Source organism: Populus nigra, chromosome 17, assembly GCF_951802175.1.
Source record: "Populus nigra chromosome 17, ddPopNigr1.1, whole genome shotgun sequence".
Taxonomy (NCBI): Eukaryota; Viridiplantae; Streptophyta; class Magnoliopsida; order Malpighiales; family Salicaceae; genus Populus; species Populus nigra.
In genome coordinates this window covers 1,140,024-1,163,868 of record NC_084868.1, presented here as the reverse complement: position 1 = coordinate 1,163,868, position 23,845 = coordinate 1,140,024, and the positions used below count along the sequence as shown (strand labels likewise).

Here is a 23,845-nt window from a genome sequence, read left to right as displayed (position 1 = left end):
GATGTCTTTTATAGTGCCAATTAACAGGTGGCATGTCATGTCTTTAAATAAATAAAAAGGGCAGTCTTTCTTTCAAAATTACAACGGTGAGAAAGGCATCTTCTTTTAGCAGTGGAGCTGGCAGGGACGGTTTTTTGAGTTTTTTTTTCGTTGTGAACAAATGATGGCACCTGGGACAGTTTGTTTTTTTCATCCCTATTTTGTGGTTTCTTACAATTTCAATCCTTAAATATTTCTTCATTTCTATTTCATCCTTTAATGCTCCATATTGTCTTTTTAAATTTATTTAATAGGGGGGTTTTTTCTCTTTAAATTTATGTGCTTCGCCTCTCATATCCAGTTTTCTGGGAACTACAATTACATCCCACAAAATATTAAAAAGAAAGGACCAATATTACCGTGTGAAACAATGAAATGATGAATTTAGATTTTATTTGACACGGAGATAAGGTAATCCCAAAAGCCAATGTATCGTCGCCATGTCTGCAACCTTATCTCTACAAAAAAAAGAAGACAGTAAAGAGGGGGGAGAGTCATGGATTGAAAGGACGTGCATTAGTGCAAGGTGCATTAGCGAATATGGTGTGGAGTAGACATGGTCACATTGGGTTTTCTGGGTGGAGCATTTCATGATCCTTCTCTTCTTGCTTTTCGATTTTTTCTTTTTCATTTATTTTTTATTTTGGAAAAATGAATTGTGCTTTTCAATTTAGGTGTAGGGAAATCATACCTGCTCTTGAAATTCACTGGTAAAAGATTCCATCCCGTTCATGAACTCACCATCGGTGTTGAATTCGGAGCTCGCATGGTCACCATCCATGGCGTATGTACTTTCCTCTTGTTTTCTTTTTTCTTTTTTCATTCCCATACTCTCATTTTTTTCATTCCATCAGAGGAAGCGTTAGAAGCCAAATATGGTTAAAACAGGGAGGGCCCTTTTGCAAAGAAAAGCCTCACATGATTTGCAATGCAGCTGGTAGCTATCATTTCTTGGTAATGTCCATGGATGCTTTTTGTGCAAAACGTGGCCTTTGAAAAAACAACGGTCGTGAGGTATGCGTCAGAGGACAGTCATCGTGATTAATTGAAATTTACAATAAGAATCAACTATGAAATTTAAAATATACCTGAAAAAAACTTAAAAAAGAAAATTTATTAAAATGATTGTATTTTTATATATTTTTTAATACCAGTATTTTAAGATTATTGAAAAAATATAAAAGGTTGGGAATATCCCTTAGAAAGTCATTTCCTATAATAGTATGAGGTTTGAAAATCATGTGCCGATTTGAGATCCTACCGGAGAAAAGAAGGCTTTATGACAATGAGTAGGGCTTGGAAACCTTCAGAGTGGTTGTATTAGAGTGTGTGTGTGGGAGGGGGGTATTTGTCATCTTTATAAATGGAATGAGAGCCCCCCACTAAAAATGATCAATGGAGTGTGAAACCTCACCAACATTGTGATAGCAGCTTGCGAGCTCCTTATTAGAGAATTATTAGTTTTAGAGAGTGGCCTCCCGGCGATGGTATGGGGCATGAAACCTCACACCCCACTAGAGAGTGATCCGAGATTATCCCTGGAAATTGTATGAGGCCTGGAAGTCTCACTAAAGAGTCATGTTAGTTTTAACTGCACTAGAGAGGTGGGAGGTCTGAGATTAATCCCTAGAGATTTCATGAGGCTCGAGATCCCTACTGGAGAGTCATACCAGTCCAAGATTACACTAGAAAGGTGGGAGATTCGAGATAAATCTCTTGTGAGGCTTAGGAGTCCCACTGGAGAGTCATGTCAGTTCAAGACTACAGTGTTAGTCCAAAATACTCTTTTGAAGGTCATTTTTCCTAGACTCCTCTAGGTAGTGCAAATTTCTATGGGCGTTAGGAGCGACCAATGGTGATGGTGCTGAGCTCAAGTGTGCTACTATAGGTGTCAAGACTTTTTGAAGTGGCAAGGTCTGATTTTGCTCCAGGGTTGCAAACATGACTTAAGTAAGGACTTTTACCTGGTTGATGAGTTACTGGAAGGTTCAATTGGGCAAGAGTGCCTGTAGTAACGGGTAGATCACGTCCCGATCCATGTGTGTCATGGTTACATGCCATATAATGACGTGGTAATGTCAAAAACAAGATTTGAAAAAAAAAACTCTAACGACTTTTTGATCAGTTTTCCAAAGACAATGTCAATGATGATGTTCTAAGAAATCCTTTTTAAACTAGTTTAATAAGAATTATAAACATAAATCCTTTTAGACTAGGAAATGTTTTCCAAACTTAATTAGGAGTCCTTCTTTTATCTCCACAATCTCCCTTTTAAACTCATGTTCTTAAACACTTAGCTTAAAAAATGAGGGATTCTCTTTTAAATAAGATATTCTTAAGTGCAAACATCAAGTAAATGTTTGTGCTTCACAAACAACTCTAATTTGAGAGCCTTAATGAATTTATCATTAACATGTTGTTTACTTTTACAATGGATGATCTCAATCATTCCATTCTTGTCAAATCACTTGAGGAAGTGAAACTTAGAAAGAATAAAAGGCTTTGGTGATTTCTTTATATTCATTATTCTTTTTCTTATTTAATTTCTTGAATATTTATTATTTATTGATTTGATTATCTATCTTCTTTTGATATCAATCTCAATGTCGTTCAAGAATAGAAAGATAAAGAGATGGAACAACCTTCTTTCTATATCAATCTCATTGTTATTCTTGTTGGTTTCACTTTCGAAGCCTATGCCGCCTCCCCCTAAAAAAATTGAAATTCAATAAGTATTCATTTTGCTCTCATACTTTTATGATGTTTATTTGGTATGTTTGTTTTGTTTTAATAAGGAAAATATAGGGAAGCTCGAGATTGATTTTTATATAGATTGTAAGAGTGTGTTTTTAGTGTTTATATTAAAAATAAAATTAAAAAAATAAAATAAATATTATTTTAATATATTTTTAAACGAAAAGTACTTTGAAAAAAAATCTTGTCATAGTCTCAAACATTGTCTTACTTTGTTACGATCCATTTTGTCACATCCGGACATCATAGCGACCGATTAAAAATCATCTCGATTGAAAAAGAAACAGATATGTGGCATCTTGTTTTTTTAAGGGAAAAGATCTTGTTCAAGGAGTCGCCACCTAGTATTATGGTCACTGAGAACCCTAACTGGTCAATAGAGATTCTATGGTACGAAATTGGTTACGTAAAAGAAAAGATGTTATCACCCCTTAAGCGTCTTACCTAAGGCAGGCTGCATTGCTGGTTTTGTCTAAAATTGCTAAGAATTTGTTCTTTTTTTTCCTTTTTTTTATTCTTCCTTTCATGTTCCTGACTCTGGCATTAGTGAACAATTCCTACGAATATTTCCAACTTTGACATTAGTAAATATCACACAAATCCAAAAAATATGATACTCCTAACTCTGGCGTCAGTGAATATTTTTGCAAAAAATGAATTTGAAGAAGAAATTTTTATGTCATTTTTTTCTTGTTTATCCTTTATTATTATTTGCCCTTTTTAGATGGAAGTAAAAAAAAATATTGCACTACATATTTGTATTTAACAGTAATAGTCCACAGATTGAGCACATCTACAAAAATACAAACACAAAGAAAAAAATAAAACAAAGTGCGAGAGGCCTACAAATAAATCAATGAAGACCCCAAATATTTTTGAATTTTTCTGCTATTGAAAAGGGATTCGTTTGGTCAAATATCAAATTAGAATTGGCATAAAAATTATGGCTAAGGCATAAGGGTGTGTTTTGCCAAACACACCCCTAGCAAACACAATTTGGGTTGGCTAGGCCTAAAGCCCAGACCCGGCCCACTCTTTTTTTTTTTCTTTTTGGGCTGGATCTAGCCTAGCCATGCATGAAAAGTCCACGCATGCATGCAATAGTAACCAGTTAATTATTTTAGCAAGGAAGGATGGAAACTTACCTAGGCGTGAGACTGCTTGAGGTGAAGTCGAGGGAGACTGGGCTAAAAAAAAGGGTTGAGGGGGGCGGTGGCTAGTATAGGGTTCACCGCCCTCTTTTTTTTATGTTTCTCTCTTTTAGGGTTTCTGGTAATGACCTTCTCTTGGGGTCTCTTCTTTTAGGGTTTCTCTCTAATCATCCTCCTTCTTTCTGCATACACTAAGATTAGTATTTATAGTGTAAGAGTCCCATTGTTTGCGAGAAGTAAAGTCTCAATCAAACTCATTCTCTTTTTTTGAAGTTTGAATTAGAATCGAATTTCAAAGTAGACAACTATCATTATCTTGAAGGTAAGGATATAATGACAAAATCACATTGTAGTCCCTAGTTTCCGTACAAGTTGACAAAGCACCTTTTTTTTGAATTTTACATTTTAATCCATGTAAAAATTAAATTAAAAACCAATGGGTCAAAATTAGGTTACAACACATTTTACCTAATTATGCTATGTTTGAACTTTTTTTTTTATTAGTTATAAGGAAAGATGGATTTCATTTCCCTTGTAATTTTTTCGAAAAGTTGTGATTTGTGCTTCCTAGATGGCAGCGATAGCATATGTTGATGCAGTTTAACCTGGTTTTGTTCATGCGTCCGAGAACCCTAAGCTTTCAAATGCACTGAGTGCAAAAGGAATTGTATATCTTGCCCCCCAACTACATAAATGGTAGCGTTGTGGGATAAGATTGGCTCATCTTTGATTGCTTAAGCAGCAAATGTTCCTGCCCTATTTTGAAGTGGATCTCATTGAATTATCTTTCTTAAGGCATTCTATAATTTTTGTTTTTAACATCTTTTAATGTCTAAAATACTAAAATTTTGTCTTTCAAGTGATATATACAAGGAAGCATGTTTACATACTGCATGTAACAGAGCAAACAATTGCTGCTAGTTGTAGCTTGTTGATTACCCTGCAATGGCAATGGTGCTTGGTTGGTGGTGGTAAGGGCCTAAGAAAGATGTGTTTCATTCATGACTATGTTGCAATATTTGCTTTGAGATTCACTATGGGCAATGGTGTCTTGGTTGGTGGTGGTAAAAGCTTTTCTAATTTTTTTTTATTTGAGGGTAAATTAATTATTTTATTGTTCTTAAAAGTAAAAAGACACTTGTACCCTTGACAATTCTTTAATGACTAGTCAACCAATGGAAATAATTGTATTAGCTCCCAAAGCAGATCTTTACTTTTTAGTGACAACCACTAGTTATAATAGATTGTTTGACAGTGTGGTTGCGGTTACTTTTCAAATAGCTTTTCGTGTCAAAATACCTGCCAATGATTTTTTTTATTTTTAAAAAATCATTTTTAACATCAGCACATCAAAATGATTTGAAAAAACTAAAAACATATTAATTTGTAGTTAATAAAAAAATAAAAAATTTTCAAATTTTATCACAAGCGCTTTTGAAACGCAGAAACAAACAGGCTCTAAATTGTTCATCCTTCGACGTCAGGTGCCATACCAAGAGGAAAAATATGCAATGTCGCTTATGAAAGGGTAGGTATGTTTAATGGGAGGCATTTCAAGCACCACATTTTTCTTTAAAGAGCCAAATCATAATGTTACTATAGCAATGAATGGTTTTTTTATGTTTGAGGCACGCTTTAATTAATGTTAGTTATTTTGAAACTAAATAGGTCAGTTGCCTTGTTTGAAACTATAGAGATTGGCTGCTATATAGAAAAACCCATCTCCTTGGTCAGGTCAACATGGAAAGGGGTATCTTAATAATTAATTAACACCATATTGCAACGGGAAGCTGTCCACTGCAACTGGAAGCGGATCAGACACGGTTTGCAATTTACTGTCATTATCTTTCTTTATCCATGTGGTGAAACGGACAAGGGATCAGATGAGACACGGTTCACCGTTTTGAAATGCAAAAGTTGCTCCAAGTTGCCTTATTTACGAATAAAACAGTGTTGCCATTGTTGATTTGCTTCTTGAAATGATTTGCAGTTGACTGTTTTAGCAAAAAAGCGAAAGTAATTTAACTTATAAAAGTTGATAAAGGTAGTTAAAAGCATAAACTCGTACCAATAATTGTTGGGGGCAAAAGGTCACAAGTGGATATATATTGTTATATTTTATATTCACAGCTCACATTATGAAATGCAAAAGATGCTCCAAGTTGCATCATTTACGAATAAATTAAATTGTGTTGCCATTGTTGATTTGTTTCTTGAAATGATGTACAGTTGACTGTATTTTTTTTATTTGAAGACACGACATGTGCAATACAGGCTAATGGGCACTATAAAATGCATACAGCATTCCTCTCAAAGACTACTTCTATAACCACCATCAAGACCTGCATAATATAGAAATTTAGCTATTTCTCTTTCTGTTTATTTCTTCGAGTAAGTAATATTTGGTTTCTGTGATTATGGCTACTGGGCAAGCACCAGGCAACCCCATTCCAGCCGTGAGAACATACCCGCCGGTGGAGCATCCAGTGGTAGTAATAGGGCCACAGTACCTGGCACAGTACCCTGTTGAACTCGCCGTCTCTACAAAGCTATGGACTCTTGGAGAGAATGATTTTAAGGTGTCTGACATTAATGGCACCCTCATCTTCCAGGTCAAGAGTAAACTCTTAACCCTACATGATCGTCGTTTTCTGAAAGATGCAGCCGGTAACACCCTTGTCAATCTCAGGCAGAAGGTATGTTTAATTGCTCTTTGTCATTTGCTTTCTTCTTTTTCAATCTAACCATCACAACAATGATAAATTCTTAATTTGGTTGCCTTTTACACGAGACTAGAATGATTCATTTAATATAAACATCGAGGATTATTATTATTTTTTAAATGTAATTTAACAGGTAAGGACCACGCATAAAATAACAATGATGAAAGTTGAATACAGTCAAATAAGTCTATTATCATTACTGTCCATATATCAATGAGATGGCTTACGGCGTGTTTACCATTTTCTCCAGATAAGGACCATGCATCGGAGGTGGGAAGCTTTTAGAGGAGAAAGCAAGGAGGAGAAAGATTTGCTTTTCACAGCCAAGAAATCAAAGCTGTTCCAATTCAAAACTGAGTTAGACGTATTCTTGGCTAACAACAAAGGAGAGGTCCCTGATTTCAAGGTCAAAGGAGGGTACGGCGAGAGTTCCTGCTCTATACTTCTTGGAGATTCCAATGCCATGCTTGCACAAGTAAGTTCAAAGCTCTCATTCATTTTACAGTCCTATCTTTGCAGGTGTTCATACTAATATTTTTTAATCTTGAATAAATGCAGATGCATAGATTACACTCTCTCACGACAATGATCTTGGATACAGATAGTTTTGGAGTGACTGTTTATCCTAATGTTGATTATGCCTTCATAGTAGCTCTTGTGGTGATTCTCGATGAGATCAATGCGGACCGTAGTGGCGAAGATTAAATACAGCTTTTGTTTTATTTCACGAGACGTTTTCAAGTTGTATTGCTTTTTTATTGTAAGAATAAATACAATGCATTCTTTATTGCTTTTTCCTAATGTAAAATGTATGCTTTGTGGATGACATAAAGCGTAAAATATATAATGTTTGTTAAGCTTTATAATCATTTATTTAATGTGTTTTGAATTCTGATCAAACCCGAAAACAAATAACACATAATTTGTATAAATTTGTTTGTAGCGCTTGCAAAAGTTGGTGCTTGATTCGGTAAAAAGAATGCAATTTTGTTGTTAAAGAAATATTGAAATTAACTTCTTTATTTTTATAAAAAACAGCCTATATATAAACACATGAGGTGAAGATTTTAAAAATTTGATCCTGAAAGTTTCTTTATTTTTGTATCTTTTGTCCCTTTAGCTTTAGAACTTTAATTTTTTATCCAAAACTTCATTTTGTTCATCTTTTAAAATTCTATGTTTGAGAGATAAGAGAGAATATCACCAAAAAAGATTATGACACTTTTTTTTATAACATTAGCACTTATTTTATAGCTCTTCACGATTTTTTTCCTCTTAAATTTTATTTGGTGGCTTTCCAGCACAAGTTTATTTTTATTATTATATGATTAAAAAAATAAATTCTAAAAAAATAGAGTTATTAAACTCATCTAAGTTCAAAAATCTAATTATAAATTTTACTGTTTAACCTATATTGACTCAGGTCGATTCAAAATATTGTTATCCCAATATTTTTTAAAAAAATAAAATTAAACCAATGTTATCTTGAAAAAATATTTTTTCAATCAAACTAGATTTTTACCAAGTTGTATTTGGGTTCATTAAATTGATAGGGTCATATGGAACCAACTTTAACCTGTTTTGATGTTATACCCGGCTAGAAATCATTTATTTCCAATGACAATGGAATGAAATTCATGAGAATTTATCACCATCGATTCCTTTAATACTTGGAACGCACCCTAATTGCATAACCATGGATCAAACCAAAACCACATAAATTCAAAATAACCAAACTATTGTAAATTCATTTGTTCAAACTCAACGGAATCATAACATGACAACAAGATCCATGAATCAAATAATTAAAGCAAATTCATACAGTGACAAAATATCCTCTTCCACAAACCTTTAAACCAACATGTGTACGCCAAGCTATATCTCAATCTCAGCGGCGTAATGTTATATCAAATGAGCTCACTACCATCCTTTTTTTTTTTTTGAAGCATAGAACTTGGGACTTGGTTCCGCCACCTTCAAATTGTACCCATGTAGTTAGGTTGTAGATGGGTGTTTAAAGTGAAGAGAAAATCTAATGGTTATATGGATAGATTGAAATATTGTCTTGTTGCAAAGGGGTATAATCAATGCCCCGGACTTGACGATAAAGAAACATTCAATGCAATAGTTAAACTTGCGAACATTAGATCAGTTTTAACTATTGTTGTCATGAATGGATGAGAGTTAAGGCAAATAGATGTTAACAATGCTTTTCTACATAGGAATTTAACTAAACTATTTTTATGATGGATTCCATGCCCTGAGTATCATGGAATCAGTGTGAAAAGTTGGCAAAAAAATCATTTTTGCTCTCGTTTTTTTCTTCTTCTTCGTCAGCCTCCCTTTCCACCTCTTTTTCTCCACCTCCGGTGACACCACCACCTTTGGTCACCATACACAATCTTCCATGAACCACCAGGAACCCTTCTAGCAACCCTCTGTCTCCGGCCAAACAAGGTTGCTTTGTTTTTTTTTCACTTCAAAACCCTCTATTTGTGATTTTCTCGTATGTTTTTCTATCAATTTGTAAAATATCAGATTGTATATTTACACTATAAGATACAGATTCAATATTAAAAAACCTAGTTTTCTCCGAAATGCTTCTTAAAAAAATTTGAAGATTAAAAAAAATCTCAAGAGTTTTTAAATCAATTTTATTTTTCAAAATAATAAGAAATATTTTGTTTTCATGCATACGGTCAAATCCTAAAAAAATTTTAAGCATATATATTTTTTTTAAAAAAAACATATTTCTCATGTTTTGAAATGCAAAAATGGATACCGTAACTAATTTATGATTATCCCTTAGAGTTTGACCAAAATATAAAAAATCATTCATCAATCATTTTGTTCATTTTATATTTAGAGTGTTAGGGTTTAGCTGTAGACTTAATATTCAGGGGTGTAAAACCACACAATATAGTACACCCTTAGGTATTAAGGATACAAAGTGAAAAATAAATGCTGCTAAAATTTAGACTTTTGAATAGTTAGAATTTAACCTGACAAACTAGAGACTTTCTCACAAAGAAAGATATGCCTTAAATCTTAGATATGACCAACAAATATAAATTTAATTTAGAATAACAATCAAATAATAATGTGGGGTGATGTAGAGTGTCATTTGATGTCTCCCCACGACACCTTACATATAACAAAGGCTATAGTTTATTTTAACAATCACAACAACATGCAAATCTCCTCAAATATTCTTAATGTGAGTGCATCCTTAGGCTTTTTATGTTAAGAGCCTAAATCACCCTTCAACGATGCATTAATAAGCAACATGTGTGGCACGAAAATTGATTACCATCAAGCATAAATTCTATAAAAGACAAATTAAGATCTGCAACTTCAGTATTACTGCAATAATAAAATATTGATGGTGTTTCAAAATTTCATATACTAAAAAATAAGGTTATTTATTGTTTACATAGTGGTTAATCATATAAAAGAAGTCAAGAATTTGTAACAATATAGATTTCCCCTCATCTTATCTCTTGTAAATCTTCTATCCTCATGTATTCGAATTTATAATAAACAATATCTTGTACAAACCTTATAAATAGGAGTTCTACATATAAAATAAGAAAAACAATTTAAGGAGAGCATTTTTTAGAGTTGTATATCATACCACGAGGGTGCTTATTTAAGCCCATAGATGGCTTTTCTTAATATACGCACATTATTAGGCTTAAACATGTCTTTAGAACAAAGAATAGACTATGGTTAATCTTCCTTCTATTTCTCGTTGTTTTTTTTTTTCCTTCTATTTTTCCACTTTCAGCCTTCTTCTAGTCTTCTGTTTTCTTTTGTGCTTCTGCTCTCCCTTTTCTTTTTTGTCACTCTCTGTTTTCCTTTCCTCACCCTCTGTTTTCTTTCTCCTCCCTCTGTTTTTCTTCCTCTCTCTCTGTTTCCTTCTTTCCCAAAAGGAGTTTACAAAAACTATAAAAGTTTTGGAACAACCCCTAACGGCAAAAGAGGAAGCCTTTTTTCGGGTTGTCAGAGGCAAAGAACAAGGCAGCGACTACCCGTCGGTTTGTACTTCATTTTTGCAAGCAAGATCTGCAGGTATAAGCCAACTTCTTCTTCTTTGTTATATTCAAACTAGGCATCTGTTGATTGTTCTGTTCCAAACCTGTTTCTCCTTTTGCTCTGAATATTCGGTTTTTGTGTGGACAAAGGTTATATGCTCGCCTGCTAATCTTTCATGGCTTTGAGTTTAGCTTATTGTTTATGTTAAAAGCGTGTTTCTTTCCTCATTCCCCTACCATGAGAAACCATGAGGTTCAAAGACCCTCACCATTTTTTTTCTTTATTCAGGTACCTCCCTGGTTTTAAGATTCTGTATAGGAGGAGCTGTGCTCCTAAATGTAGTTTGTCTAGAGGATAAAGAAAACACAAAGAAAGTTCCTTTTTACTTGAAGTAACGTTGGCATGTTCTGGGGAGGGTCACGTTTTTTTCTTCCCTTTCTGTCCGCTGGAGAAAGGATAGCCGACCATGATGTTGTTCTTGGTTTTTAGTCTGTGATATACATGATATAAAGGCGTGCTCCCCAGCGTTTTCTTTCTGTTTGCATGAAACGAGTAAGGCAGGTCCCAACTTAGGGAAAAAGGGTAGGGTTGTGAGGCACGGACATAGGATTTTAAGTTCAAAATTTAGGTTTCAGAACTTTGGCTTCCTACGGCATACGGATTTGCTTTTCCAGTTATAGAATTTTGAGATAGATTTCTTAAACACAAATTATTTTCTTGAAATTTTACAATATGTTTGTAAATTTCAAAGGGTTTTGGTCAATATTAAAAAAATATAAAAATCTTATTTTTCAATAATTTATTCTTATTTACTATTAATATTGGATAAAGAAATCTTAAATAGTTAATATCCAAAATATTATTAAGAATAGTTTGTTATTATTCACTATTAATATTTGGATAAAAAAACCCCAAGAGATTAAAATCCAAAATATTTTTCTAGGAATAACAGGTCATTATCTCTTGATAAATAAGAGCAGAGAACCCTATGAAAGATAAATGTCTAAAATATTATTAAGAGTAATACAACCTGTTCATTTTTAACATAAGCAAACCATCAAAAACAAAATAAAACAAATACTTAGTAATTTAAGACAAAATCAACAATGCAGTTTACCTTGGGTAGGATGTTTAAGGAGTGATAATATCTTTTCTTTCACGTAATCAATCATTTCCCCTTTAAGAACAAGATGTCAGATCTATGTTCTTTCTCCATGAATTTTTAAAGGTCATCGCAATGTTGAGTGTGACAAGTTTGCTGCTAAAGGCTAGTCGGGTTACCCATCTTGGGGCGACACTGCGGTGGTTGTAAGGACAATATATGGGTGAGACCTACTCTAGGGTGTAGTTTAATGTCAGGCTATCATGTTGGTATATGGTTTGTCCAATTTAGTTAAGAGATGAAGTATTAAATGTCCTTGAAAAATTGTTACCCAGACAACGTTTTTGGGTGAAAAGGTTAGGGATGATTGTCGCACCCGACATCACGGCGGCCCTAAAATAAATTCTCGATTGTGGAAAAAAAAACAGATTTCTGGCATCTTGTTCTTTTAGGGGAAAATGTCTTGTTTAAGGAGTCGCCACCTAGTATTATGGTCACTAGGAATCCTAACTAGTCAACAAAGATTCTATGGTTCGGGACTGGTTACGTAAAAGGAAAGATATTATCACTCCTTAAACATTCTGCCTGAGTCAGACTGCATTGCTGATTTTGTCTTAAATTGCTAAACATTTATTCGCTTATGCTATGATGATTTGTTTATAATATTCCTGACTCTGGCGTCAGTGAATATTTGATCGCGAATAATTCCAACTCTGGCGTTGGTAAAAATTCCACCACAAATAATTCCAACTCTGGCGTTGGTAAAAATTCGTAGCTACCAAAAAAACAATATATTTTCTTTTCTTTCCCTTTTTTATTCCTGATTCTGATATCAGTGAATAAATTGACAAAAATATATTTTTTCTAAGACATGCAAAATTTTTATTCCTACACTTTCTATTTTTTTTATTTTTTTTTATTTTTTGGGGCTGGGCCCAGCTCAGCCCACATGGGCTGGGCTAGGCCCAGCCTGCCCGGCCACTGGCCCAAACCAGTGGCCCGGCAGAGTTAATTAAACTGCACACGTGAAGCAATTTCACGCGTGCAGCAACTGTGCGAAGGTAATTAAATTACCTTCGCACAGTTCTTACATTTGCACAATTCAAAACAAGAATGAAGAGAGAATGAGAACGGCTTACCTGCTTCTGGAGGTTGCGAGGAGGCTTGTAGCACGGTGATTTCGTTCTCGTCTGTGTACGCCTGCCCCTTCTGTTTTCCTTTTGTTTCGGTGATGATGAAGGTCACGGCTTGCTGCTTGGGTTCTTCCTTTTTCTGATTTGCAGGGGGGAATTGAGGAGACGGTGATGTTAATGTTGGTTTTTCTGGGTTTCTTTGTTTGCGTTTTCTCTGTTTTTTTTCTGTGTATTTTCTCTCTCTCTGTTTTGCTGGGTTTCTTCCCTCTGTCTTGCTCTGTTTTTCTCCTCTGTTTTCTGTTGTTTTCTCTGGGTTCTGCTTGCCTTTTTCCCCTGTTCTCGGTCCCTTTTTTTTTCGTTCTCAGTCGCTCTCTATCCAGCCTCTGGCCTTTTTTTTTTGTTCCCCCCCGTTCGTTCGTCTCCTCTGTTTCCTTTTGAAGAAACCAGAGGCTCCACATGTCCACTCCTTTTCTTTTTCTTCTGTTTTTTTTTTGTTTCTCCCCCTTCCTCTGTTTTTCTTTCCTGCCGTCCGTGGCTTTTTCTTTCCCTCTCTCGTGGCTCTTTTTCTTTAGCCTCCTCTGTTTCTTTGAGAAGAAACAGAGGAACGAAAGTCTGCTCGTGGCTCTCTTATCGTCTCTGTATCATGTCTGTTCGGAGGGGAAAAGGGGGTGGCGCAACCGGAGACGAGGTCGGCGCTCCTGTGTTGGCTGGCCAATGCGCCTCACTGTTTTTGTCTCTCCAGTCTTCTCCCTCTCGGTTCCCCTAGTTTTTGTGGTTTTTTTCGAGTCTGGGTTTTAGCTTCCCCACTCCCCTGTCTACTGGGTTTTTCTTCTCTCTTTTTGTTCAGTTCCCTTCCCCAGTTTTTTTCTTTTTCTCCTCCTGGTTCTTCGGTGCTGCTCGGTTTATATAGGGCTGGCGGGTTGATAACGGGCGGTAGGCCAACGGTCGGCCACCATCAAGGTGCTCATAACTGAAGCCAACGGACGACGATTACTGCTGCAACGTACCTCCCTCCATTACTGCAGAAACGGTCACTGGTTTAAAGGAGAAGAAGATGAACAGCGTCCCTTTCAAAACGACGCCGTTTGGAGATAAATGGTGGTATTTTACGTTTTGACCCCTGCAATTTCAAAAGTCTCGTAATTAAGCCCCTGGTTTAAACTGTAATTGGCCCTGCATTTCGGCGACTTTTACAAGTTAGTCCTTGGACTTTAATTTAGCAATTTTGACCCCCAATTAACCCCAAACTTTGCTATTTATTCAATTAAGTCCCTGATTTCATTAATTTAATTAAATTCAAGTCCAATTAAATCTCAAAACTTATCAATTATCCAATTAAATCCTTGATTGGATTAATTAAATTAAATCCAAGCTTAATTAATTCTCAAAACTTATCAATTCTCCAATTAAAACCCTTGATTGGATTAATTAAATTAATTTCAAGCTTAATTAAGTCTCAAAACTTATCAATTCTCCAATTAAACCCTTAATTGGATTAATTAAATTAATTCCAAGCTTAATTAGATTAATTTCAAAGTTTAATTAAACCCCAAAACTTCCAATCATTTTGCTCTTAACCCAAATTTTAATTCATTCTTCATTTACTTGTTTCTTCCAATATTATTATTTTTTCATCATTCATTTTTTTTTAGTAAATAAAATAATAATAATAATTAAAATAAAATGGTCAAAAATTGGGTTATGACAATGATGAATAATAACAAGACAACGCGTCTTCTGGTTCCTTTTTTTATTGTTAAAAAACAACGTCGTTTTGGTCCTTAAATTAAAGATTTTGGACACAGTTTAATTTTGTCATTCGACGTTTAATTTCTTTTAATTTCACTCCTAATTGACCATAAACTTTTGATTTAATGCAATTTTAAGCATGTTAAATGACAATATCATCCCCGACTTTCAACACCTTTTTCATATTAGTCCTTGGTCTTGGATTTAAGAAATTTGACCCTTAATTGACCATTAAACTTTTAATTTTCTTCTATTTACCTCCTGATTTTAATCAATTAAATCCTCATAGTTCGATGCATTTTTTAAAATGGTCATTGGTTGTTAATTTCTTATATTTAACCCTTAATTGACCCCCAAAAAAACTTTCATTTTCTTGTGATTTTACCCCTGATTTAAACCAATTTATTTTGTAAAAATTAAGTTTGGTCTCCTAAAATTTCAATCTTCTCGATTAAGCCCAAATTGGGCTCCCAAATTTAAGTTTTCACCAATTAAACCCATAATAAAATTAATTTGACTCATTTGCAGTATAATTAAGTCTCAGCACCTAATTAAATCCTTCAATTGGACCCAAAATTAGTTCTTACATATAATTAAACTTTAATTTGACCCATGATTAAATCAAATTGACCTATTAAAAATCTAATTATGTTCTTAGGCTAAATTTTTATGTATATTCGTCCAATAATAATTTAATTTGACCTTGAATCTACATTGTCTTTTCAATTGTGAGTAAAATAGGGTACAATTAGGCTTTTAATTTCATTTAAAATTGCAGTTTGATTTTCCTACATTTGAAATCCTTCCTCAATTAGTTTTTTCCATGTCGTCGGTCTCTTTATTGTTATTGTTTTATTGTTTTATTTTTAATTTGAAAAGAAAAAAATAAATTTTAAAAATAACCTAAAAATAGATTATGACATAAGATATCATTTATTATCTTAAAACAAAAAAATATGGAGACACAGAGAATGATATAGAATATAAAATTTAGTCGGAGTTGTACTTGGAAATGGTATATAAGACAAGTTGAATATTTTTATATTTTATTTGGTTGATGAATGATAAAGTAAGATAAAATACGAAAAGAGCTTGTTATACTATCACTATCAAACTTAAATGTTTGGAACAATAAATAAAAATCATTATTTTCACTTTAGTTTATAATAAGTATTAATTTTTTTATCTAACTTAAAATGGTAATATCTCCACTCATCAAAATCATGTTAATTTGTTTTTGTAATATTTGTAGGAAAGATAATCATTTCAAAAAAAAATAAAATTAGTATAGTTAAATTATGTTTTACTCAATCATTAAACAAATATTAATTGTTAAATATTTCTCAACTTTGAAGTGGTTCAATCAAGTGTCAATATATTTATTTCTCAAAAAAAAATGTTTAAGAAATATTAGACAAGTTCAATGTGAATAATTGTAATTCAATGAGTGTATTAATTGAGTTTGGTTTGAAACTAAATAGAAATCATGAAAGAAGAAGGTTAAAGACACCCTTTACAAGAAAATTATAGGGAGTTAATTTGATGTATCTAACAATAAAAAGGCTAGATATAATGCATCAATAAGTCTTGTTAATAGATACATGAATAATCCGACAGGAATTCATCTTTTGATGGCTAAAAAGACATTTCAATACTTAAAAGGTATTATAAGTATGGATCATTTTACATGAAAGAGAAAAGTCTGATATGATTGGTTTTACTGACAATTATTATGCTGCTTGGTTTAGGAGTTATTTCATGGTTAAGTAATATGGTTGAAAAAAATTATTAAAGAACTTTAGGTGAAGAGACAAGAGCCTACAATAATTTATTTGTGATAATTAATCAATAATTAAACTCTAAAATAAATATAGTTCTACATAGCAAATGAGTGCATATTGATGTAAAGTTTTACTAGAATTGATAAAGAATGGAATGATTGCAATCATCAGAACAAGTTGCTGATATATTCATGGAGACTCTCAAATTGAAGTTGTTTGTGAAACACATAGGATTACTTGGTATTTGAACTTAAGAAGACCTTGTTTGAAGGAGAGTCTTTAATTTACTAATATGAGTATTTAAGAAAATCAATTTAAGTTTGGTGATCAGTTTAATATAAGAGGATGAACAGTGTCACTATAGTATTTTTAGATTTTCTTTTAGTTCATAATGTTAATTTGTAAAATTGATCTTTAATTCTTGTCTTAATTTTCTATGATACATTATTTATACAAGAGCAAGCAAATTAAAACAGAATCCAACACATCAAATCAAACTAATATAACTTATAAAGATGAATTGAAATGAAATAACATTAAATGGTTGAAGTGTAAGAATTTTTATTTTAAAAAAACAAAACAGGGATCTAATAAAAAAAGGAGTGCAAAAACTAGAGTGAATTGTTGAAAAAAAAAAAACAGACCATGTTTGTTTCTGCGGCTAGGCCATGTTTTTTTAAAAAATTTAAATTTATTTTTACTTTAAATTATTTTTATATTATTTTAATGTATTAATATTAAAAATAAATTTAAAAAATAAAAAAAATTGTTCTCTCATCGAACAACCAAGAAAAAGTTGTTCTTATTAGTTGACAGAAACTATCCTCTCCCCTACATGACAGCATAGCAAGAAACCTACCAGAGATTCCATCTCAAAATCAAAATATCTGCAGCTATATATCAAGTTTTCTCCATCATGACAGCATAGCTAGAAACCTACCAGAGATTCCATAAAATATCTGCAGCCATATATCAAGTTTTCTCCATCATGACAGCATAGCTAGAAACCTACCAGAGATTCCATCTCAAAAATCAAAATATCTGCAGCTATATAAAAAGTTGTTCTTATTAGTTGACAGAAACTATCATCTCCCCTACATGACAGCATAGCTAGAAACCTACCAGAGATTCCATCTCAAAATCAAAATATCTGCAGCTATATATCAAGCTTTCTTCATCTCTATATCCCAAGACAGATGTTTCCCTGGGTATACTACGAGTATTCATGCGAAGTTGTTGGAATGGCTTGGATTATGCTGAAAGTGGACTATTCAAGGCTGTTCTGGTTATTATTTGGTGTCTTTTCGTATCAGAATCTAGGAAGGCCTCCGATCATCTAGCAACTAGCTAACCTCTTGCAATCCCCACTTCCTTAACCATTATATTCTGTAGTGTGTGTTTAGTAATAAGAACTATTGCGTGCTATATTTACAGCAAATAAACTACTATAACAAATCAGCTTGAAAAAGAATCAACTGGGGTCTTGTTTTTAGGGCAATTCATTGATTTCTGAACCATGTATAAGACTCGAGTTGAAGCATGTGTTGATGGAGCTAAGGCACAGCTTGGATATGTTGAGACCCTTCGATCTGGTGGGTATGGACGTGCAAGTCAATTTCTTGCTTAATTTTCTTTCTTAGATTATTGTTTTCAGAAAAAACAATAGTGAAAATGAAATCCTCATGTCTCTCTTATTTTAAAATAAAAAAGAAAATTGTACTAAAAATAGATTTATTTTTAAAATATAATTAATTCCTCGAATACACGCCATAAGATTTTTCCCGATCCACCCAAAGACCCCCCCCCCCCCTCGCTGCCAAAAAAACAAAGATGTCTGTGTACACGCAAAAATGAACTTCAAAAGAAAGATAGGGCCTTTTTTTGTTTTATTTAAGGACATGAAATAGGGCTAATTGACACTACAAAATACGTACATCATTCCTCCCAAAGACTACTTCTATAACCATCATCAAGACTTGCATAATATAGAAATTTCGCTATCTTTCTATCTGTTTATTTCTTCGAGTAATATTTTGTTTCTGTGATTATGGCTACTGGGCAAGCACCATTCAACCCCGTTCCTGCTATGAGAACATACCCGCCAGTGGAGCATCCAGTGGTGGTAATAGGGCCACAGTACCTGGCACAGTACCCTGTTGAACTCGCCGTCAACAGTGATTTTAAGGTGTCTGACATTAATGGCACCCTCATCTTCCAGGTCAAAAGTAAACTATTAAGCCTCCATGATCGTCGTTTTCTGAAAGATGCAGCCGGTAACACCCTTGTCAATCTCAGGCAGAAGGTATGTTTAATTGCTCTCTGTCATTTGTTCTCTTCTTTTTCAATCTAACCATCACAACAACGATAACAGTCAATCCGATTTAAATTTCTTACCGCGTGTTTAATTTATCATTTTCTCCAGATAAGCACCATGCATGACAGGTGGGAGGTTTTTAGAGGAGAAAGCAAGGAGGAGAATGACTTGCTTTTCACAGCCAAGAAATCAAAGCTGTTCCAATTCAAGACTGAGTTAGACGTATTCTTGGGTAACAACAAAGGAGAGGTCCCTGATTTCAAGGTCAAAGAAGGCTACAACGAGAGTTCCTGCTCTATACTTCTTGGAGATTGCAATACCATGCTTGCACAAGTAAGATTAACAAAACTTATTTATGAAATATGACAATATGTAATAAATTTAACCAACATCATCTTCTCATACAGAACAATATGCAGGGTGGAGCTAGGATTATTTACTGGGAGTTAAAATTAATAGAATAAGATATCAATTTTTTTTTTAATTTATTTTACATGAATTAATAATAAAAAATTACAAATATAATGATTTTTATATAAAGTAAAAAGTTTTGAACAATACTAAATTAAATCAAAACCTTCATACTATATCCATCATTTTAATATAGTTATATGTCCGTGGCTGAGGCTGTCGTAGAAATACCCCAGATGTCATTACATCATTTACATTAAAACCGATTATTGTTTTAATCAAGAAATTTGTCCTCATAATTAATATCTCATGCCAGTATTTCTCTTATTATGTAAACGCAGGTGCATGGAAGACACATTCTCGCGATCATGCCTAATGTTGATTATGCCTTCATAGTGGCTCTTGTGGTGGTGATTCTCGACAGGATCAATGCGAATGATGTGGCCATTATCGGCATTAACGGCGTTAACGGTGTTATCGATGGATTTGCTTCGTCAGTGTAAAGAACACACTCCATTGGTAAAAGTCACCGACAGAAACTGTTTATCGGCATTTAGATCGTCTGTAATTTCTGTTTTTATTGCTAATTCTGTCAGTAAAAAAAAATAAACACCGACGCTCGTATAGATGGAAAAAACGTGTCAAAAAAAATTCCACTAGAAATATACAAACGGAATAATTCAGTCTGTATTTCCAGCGGTCACTCACTGAAGGAAAAGTTTTGTCGGTGAATGTGGCATAGGCAGTAAATACTTAGCAACTCTCTGTAAAATACCGATGGTCTTTAGCTGTTGATGTAGACGTCGATGATAGTGGCATATGCAGTAAATATTTTTCAACTCTTTGTAAAATATCAATTATGCAAATAAAATTGTATGAAACATTAAAAATATAAAAATAAAGTTAAATCATATTAATCCAAATATTCATTACAAATTTAATGTGTTTTTTTTTAAATAAACTAGAACAATGGCAGAGTTAGAGAAGGAGGAGGAGGAGGAGGAGGAGGAGGCTGGTTGTTTTTGGGATCAAACGGCCAAAAAAAAGGCATACATGTATCACCCATCTGTGATCTAATGTCCATGATCATTTGGCGTAGTTGTTCATAATCCGTCGAAAGTCGTTCTATTGTTGTTTCAATGCCATGAACTCCTCAGACTGGTTGCTTGATACTTATTGGAAACTCCCAATGGTTGAGACACTATGGGCCGCCCACAAGTTCTCAGTCGTAGAGTTGGAGAGCCCATACACCCGATTTTTATCGGGTCCACCAGATGATCCTACTTCGATCCATAAATCTGGATTGAAATCCGGATGGGTCGAAGGATCATCCTCGTATCTCTCCCTTAATCGGTTATTATAGATCTCCTGAAAATTAAAAAAGAAATCATCTTATTCAATTCAAGAAAATAATATCTTACGAAATAAAATGGTTGAACGAACATATCATGAAATGTTGAGCGCAGTTGTCCTCGAACTGTTGCACCTCCTTTTGGTGGTTTTTACTTCGCACATGCGTCTCTCTAAACACCTCTATTAGGCTCGGCTCACGTTCAAGAGACGTAGCCTATAAGAAAAAAAATGTTTCAAGTTAAATGTATTAATAAGTAACAACAAATTAATTAACGATATATTTCATTTAAATTAATCTTACCATCTGCTTTGCATATGCACTGTACGAAACAGAGTCGCAGGTATGCGTGGTCACCGACCATGAATTTGCATGTTCTGGTTGTCAGCACGGGACTGTAAGCATCGTGTGAACGACTCAGACATCACGTGCTCAATATATTGCAACCATATATCCCCCGGGATGTGTGGTGGTCCCTCCAAATCACCACGTCATTTCAGCCTTGTAGACCGTTATCTCTCGCATATTTTTTAGTTTTTTTTGTGTCATACCAAAAATCACGCAATTTACTTCTATAGTGACAAATTAAATTTTAAAATAAAAAATTATATTGTTTTCGATGTTACCTATATGCCGCGTGATTCACCTATACCCTCCTCACAACATTGTCATGTGCGATATCCCACTCAAAATTGTGTTGTGTATAAGTAATTTATTTAAAATAAAAATAGTATGAGATATAAAATTATAAAAATAATTTATTAAAGGTAAGCTGGAAATTAAAAGTTAACACCTACCTGTAATCTTCAAAACCATGCATCGATATAAGGTCTCCAATCAGGATGTTTGGAAAGCTGACTCTATTGAGACAATGGAATCTCCATCAACGATTTAAACGCCGATGTTATTACTCGGGTGATCTCAATGTTTGTGAACCTAAAAATAAATAAAAATAATAAAATATTAATTAGTTGTTCATAAATTATGTTATAAGTATAAAAAAAAACTAAAACTAAAACAAACTTACATTGAAAGGTTGTCCTTCCCATATGTCTGGTACTTGCGAGTGAATTGACCACTCTGTGAAGGCACACCGCCTTTGCACTATGAAGCTGCGCAGGAAGAGGCAGCCCTGCGAGTGGACGCAGGTGCCTCTTCTTGATCGCCACTTAAGGATAAGTCACTATAGTATTTTTAGATTTTCTTTTAGTTCATAGTGTTAATTTGTAAAATTGATCTTTAATTCTTGTCTTAATTTTCTATGATACATTAGTTATACAAGAGCATGCAAATTAAAACAGAATCCAACACATTAAATCAAACTAATATAGCTTATAAAGATGAATTGAAATGAAATGAAATTAAATGGTTGCAGTGTAAGAAAATAAAAAAAAAACAAAACAAAACAGGAATATAACAAAACAAGGAGTGAAAAAACTAATATTACCTTCCCCCTCCCTCGCTGCCAAAAAGACAATGTCTTTGTTTACACGCAAAATTGAACTTTGGAAGAAGGACAGGGCGTTTTTTTGTTTTTTTATAACTTATGTACAATAAATTAAAAAATATTGTATCTTATTATATTAATTTTGCCCCCCTAACAACTGCCCTCTAGCCAACTAACTAGTAAACTACTACAACAAATCAGCTTGAAAACGAATCAACTGGGGTCTTGTGTTTAGGGCAATTCATTGATTTCTGAACATGTATAAGACTCGAGTTGGAGCATGTGTTGATGGAGCTAAGGCACAGCTTGGATATGTTGAGACCGACCCTTCTGGTCGCTATGGACGGGAAGTCAATTTCTTGCTTAATTTTCTTTCTGAGATTATTGTTTTCAGAAAAAACAATAGTGAAAATGAAATCCTCATGTGTCTCTTATTTTAAAATGAAAAAGAAATTTGTACTAAAACTATTTTAAAAATAGATTTAAGACTCCGGCGCTCTATTTTTCAAATATAATTAATTCCTCGAATATATGCCATAAGATTTTTCCCGGACCACCCAAAGACTCCGCCTCCCCTCTCCCTCTCTGCCAAAAAATCAAAGACGTCTTTGTTTACGCGCTCTATTTTTCAAATATAATTAATTTACGCGCAAAAATAAACTTTTTTAAACCCAACCTGGTGATTGACCCGATATAATGATCGGATCACGGGTCAGTTGGATTGACCTGGTTCAACCCGGGTCAACCCAAAAAAATATATATCTAAGCATACATTGCTGAGGCGTGAATCAAATTGACTCTTTAACTCTTTCACACAAAAACCCAACCAATCAAAAAAAATAATCTTCTTGACCTGTTGGCACCATTTAGCAAGGACATCGAGTGTTGAGTGTGAACCAATTACTTCAAAAGACTAGTCTTCTTGTCTTCTTGTCAGAATCAGATTGTTGGGTGCATTTGGATTTGTCCACCAATTCTTTCGAAGAAAGAAATGAATCCTCCGCAGCTCGACTCACGAGAATTGAGAATTCCACATTTTGTTGCCCTAACTTAGCCATTCCAGGTCTTCAAGAGTTCGGGCTTTATTTCTTCTTCTGGTTTGTTACTGGATCTGCGTATTACAATTACTGTTATGAAGGCATAATAGAAGAAGCAAGGGTTTTTGGAGACAGAAACAGAAGAATAGGTTTTGTTTTCTTTTACTTTAGTGTTCTGTGTTATTTTTTAGGTTTTGGAAGGAGAGAGAGATGGGAACTTACGGCTTGCGTGCGGCTTAAACTGATCTGCAACTAATCTGCAACTGATATGGCTGCTGTGAACTTTGAAGAGAGACAGGGATTAGGTTTTCTGCTAAAGCCAAAAACGACGTTGTTTAGCTTATATACGTATATAAAATAGACAGCCGGGTCTCACCCGGGTTTGACCAGGTGGACCGAGTCCCGGGTCGACCGGGTTTTTGCCTCCACCCGGACCGGTTCCAGGCCCAGGTCGGCCGGGTCCCGGGTCAACCCGCCGGGCCGGTCCGGGTTTTAAAACACTGCTTTCAAAGGACAGGGCCTTTTTTTGTTTTATTTAAGGACATGATATAAGGCTAATTAGATTGCATGCTTGTGTGCTGCTGCGGGTTTATAAAATAAATATATTTGATAGTATTATAATTTTGAATAAATATTAAAAAAATAAAATCAACAAAAATAATTTTTTAAAAAATCATAATAAAAAAGAAAACACAAAAAAAGAAAAAAAATTATGTAGGGAAACACTCTAGCAATCCATAGTGTTTTGTGAGGAAAGCTACAGTGCTTACCCCGTATAATTTAACTTTATTTGTAATTACTTGTAATTGTAATTCTCA

The 23,845-nt window shown here is 34.0% G+C and overlaps 2 protein-coding genes and 1 long non-coding RNA gene across 3 annotated transcripts; all 3 read left to right on the top strand.

The window, feature by feature from the left end:
• The first annotated feature begins 471 nt into the window (after positions 1–471).
• LOC133676756 (uncharacterized) lies at positions 472–1,003 on the top strand. The gene is made up of 2 exons (XR_009835657.1): positions 472–823; positions 894–1,003. It is a non-coding gene; the product is annotated as an uncharacterized LOC133676756 (long non-coding RNA).
• A 5,223-nt stretch (positions 1,004–6,226) lies between these two features.
• On the top strand, positions 6,227–7,567 carry LOC133677614 (protein LURP-one-related 15-like). Its single transcript, XM_062099717.1, has 3 exons — positions 6,227–6,640; positions 6,918–7,142; positions 7,226–7,567. The coding sequence occupies exons 1-3, from the start codon at positions 6,362–6,364 to the stop codon at positions 7,370–7,372; spliced, it is 651 nt and encodes a 216-aa protein (XP_061955701.1). The 5' UTR covers positions 6,227–6,361; the 3' UTR covers positions 7,373–7,567.
• A 10,008-nt stretch (positions 7,568–17,575) lies between these two features.
• LOC133676483 (protein LURP-one-related 15-like) lies at positions 17,576–20,005 on the top strand. The gene is made up of 3 exons (XM_062098154.1): positions 17,576–18,769; positions 18,890–19,114; positions 19,534–20,005. Exons 1-3 carry the CDS (start codon positions 18,515–18,517, stop codon positions 19,693–19,695), a joined length of 642 nt encoding a protein of 213 aa, XP_061954138.1. The 5' UTR covers positions 17,576–18,514; the 3' UTR covers positions 19,696–20,005.
• Positions 20,006–23,845: the final 3,840 nt, after the last annotated feature.

What these genes read in the sequence shown, in the direction of transcription:
- LOC133677614 (XM_062099717.1), top strand. Translation starts at nt 6,362, where the DNA reads ATGGCTACTGGGCAAGCACCAGGCAACCCCATTCCAGCCGTGAGAACA. An exon ending in TTGTCAATCTCAGGCAGAAG is followed by an intron (nt 6,641 to 6,917) that starts GTATGTTTAATT and finishes CATTTTCTCCAG; the next exon opens with ATAAGGACCATGCATCGGAG. An exon ending in CCAATGCCATGCTTGCACAA is followed by an intron (nt 7,143 to 7,225) that starts GTAAGTTCAAAG and finishes GAATAAATGCAG; the next exon opens with ATGCATAGATTACACTCTCT.
- LOC133676483 (XM_062098154.1), top strand. Translation starts at nt 18,515, where the DNA reads ATGGCTACTGGGCAAGCACCATTCAACCCCGTTCCTGCTATGAGAACA. An exon ending in TTGTCAATCTCAGGCAGAAG is followed by an intron (nt 18,770 to 18,889) that starts GTATGTTTAATT and finishes CATTTTCTCCAG; the next exon opens with ATAAGCACCATGCATGACAG. An exon ending in GCAATACCATGCTTGCACAA is followed by an intron (nt 19,115 to 19,533) that starts GTAAGATTAACA and finishes ATGTAAACGCAG; the next exon opens with GTGCATGGAAGACACATTCT.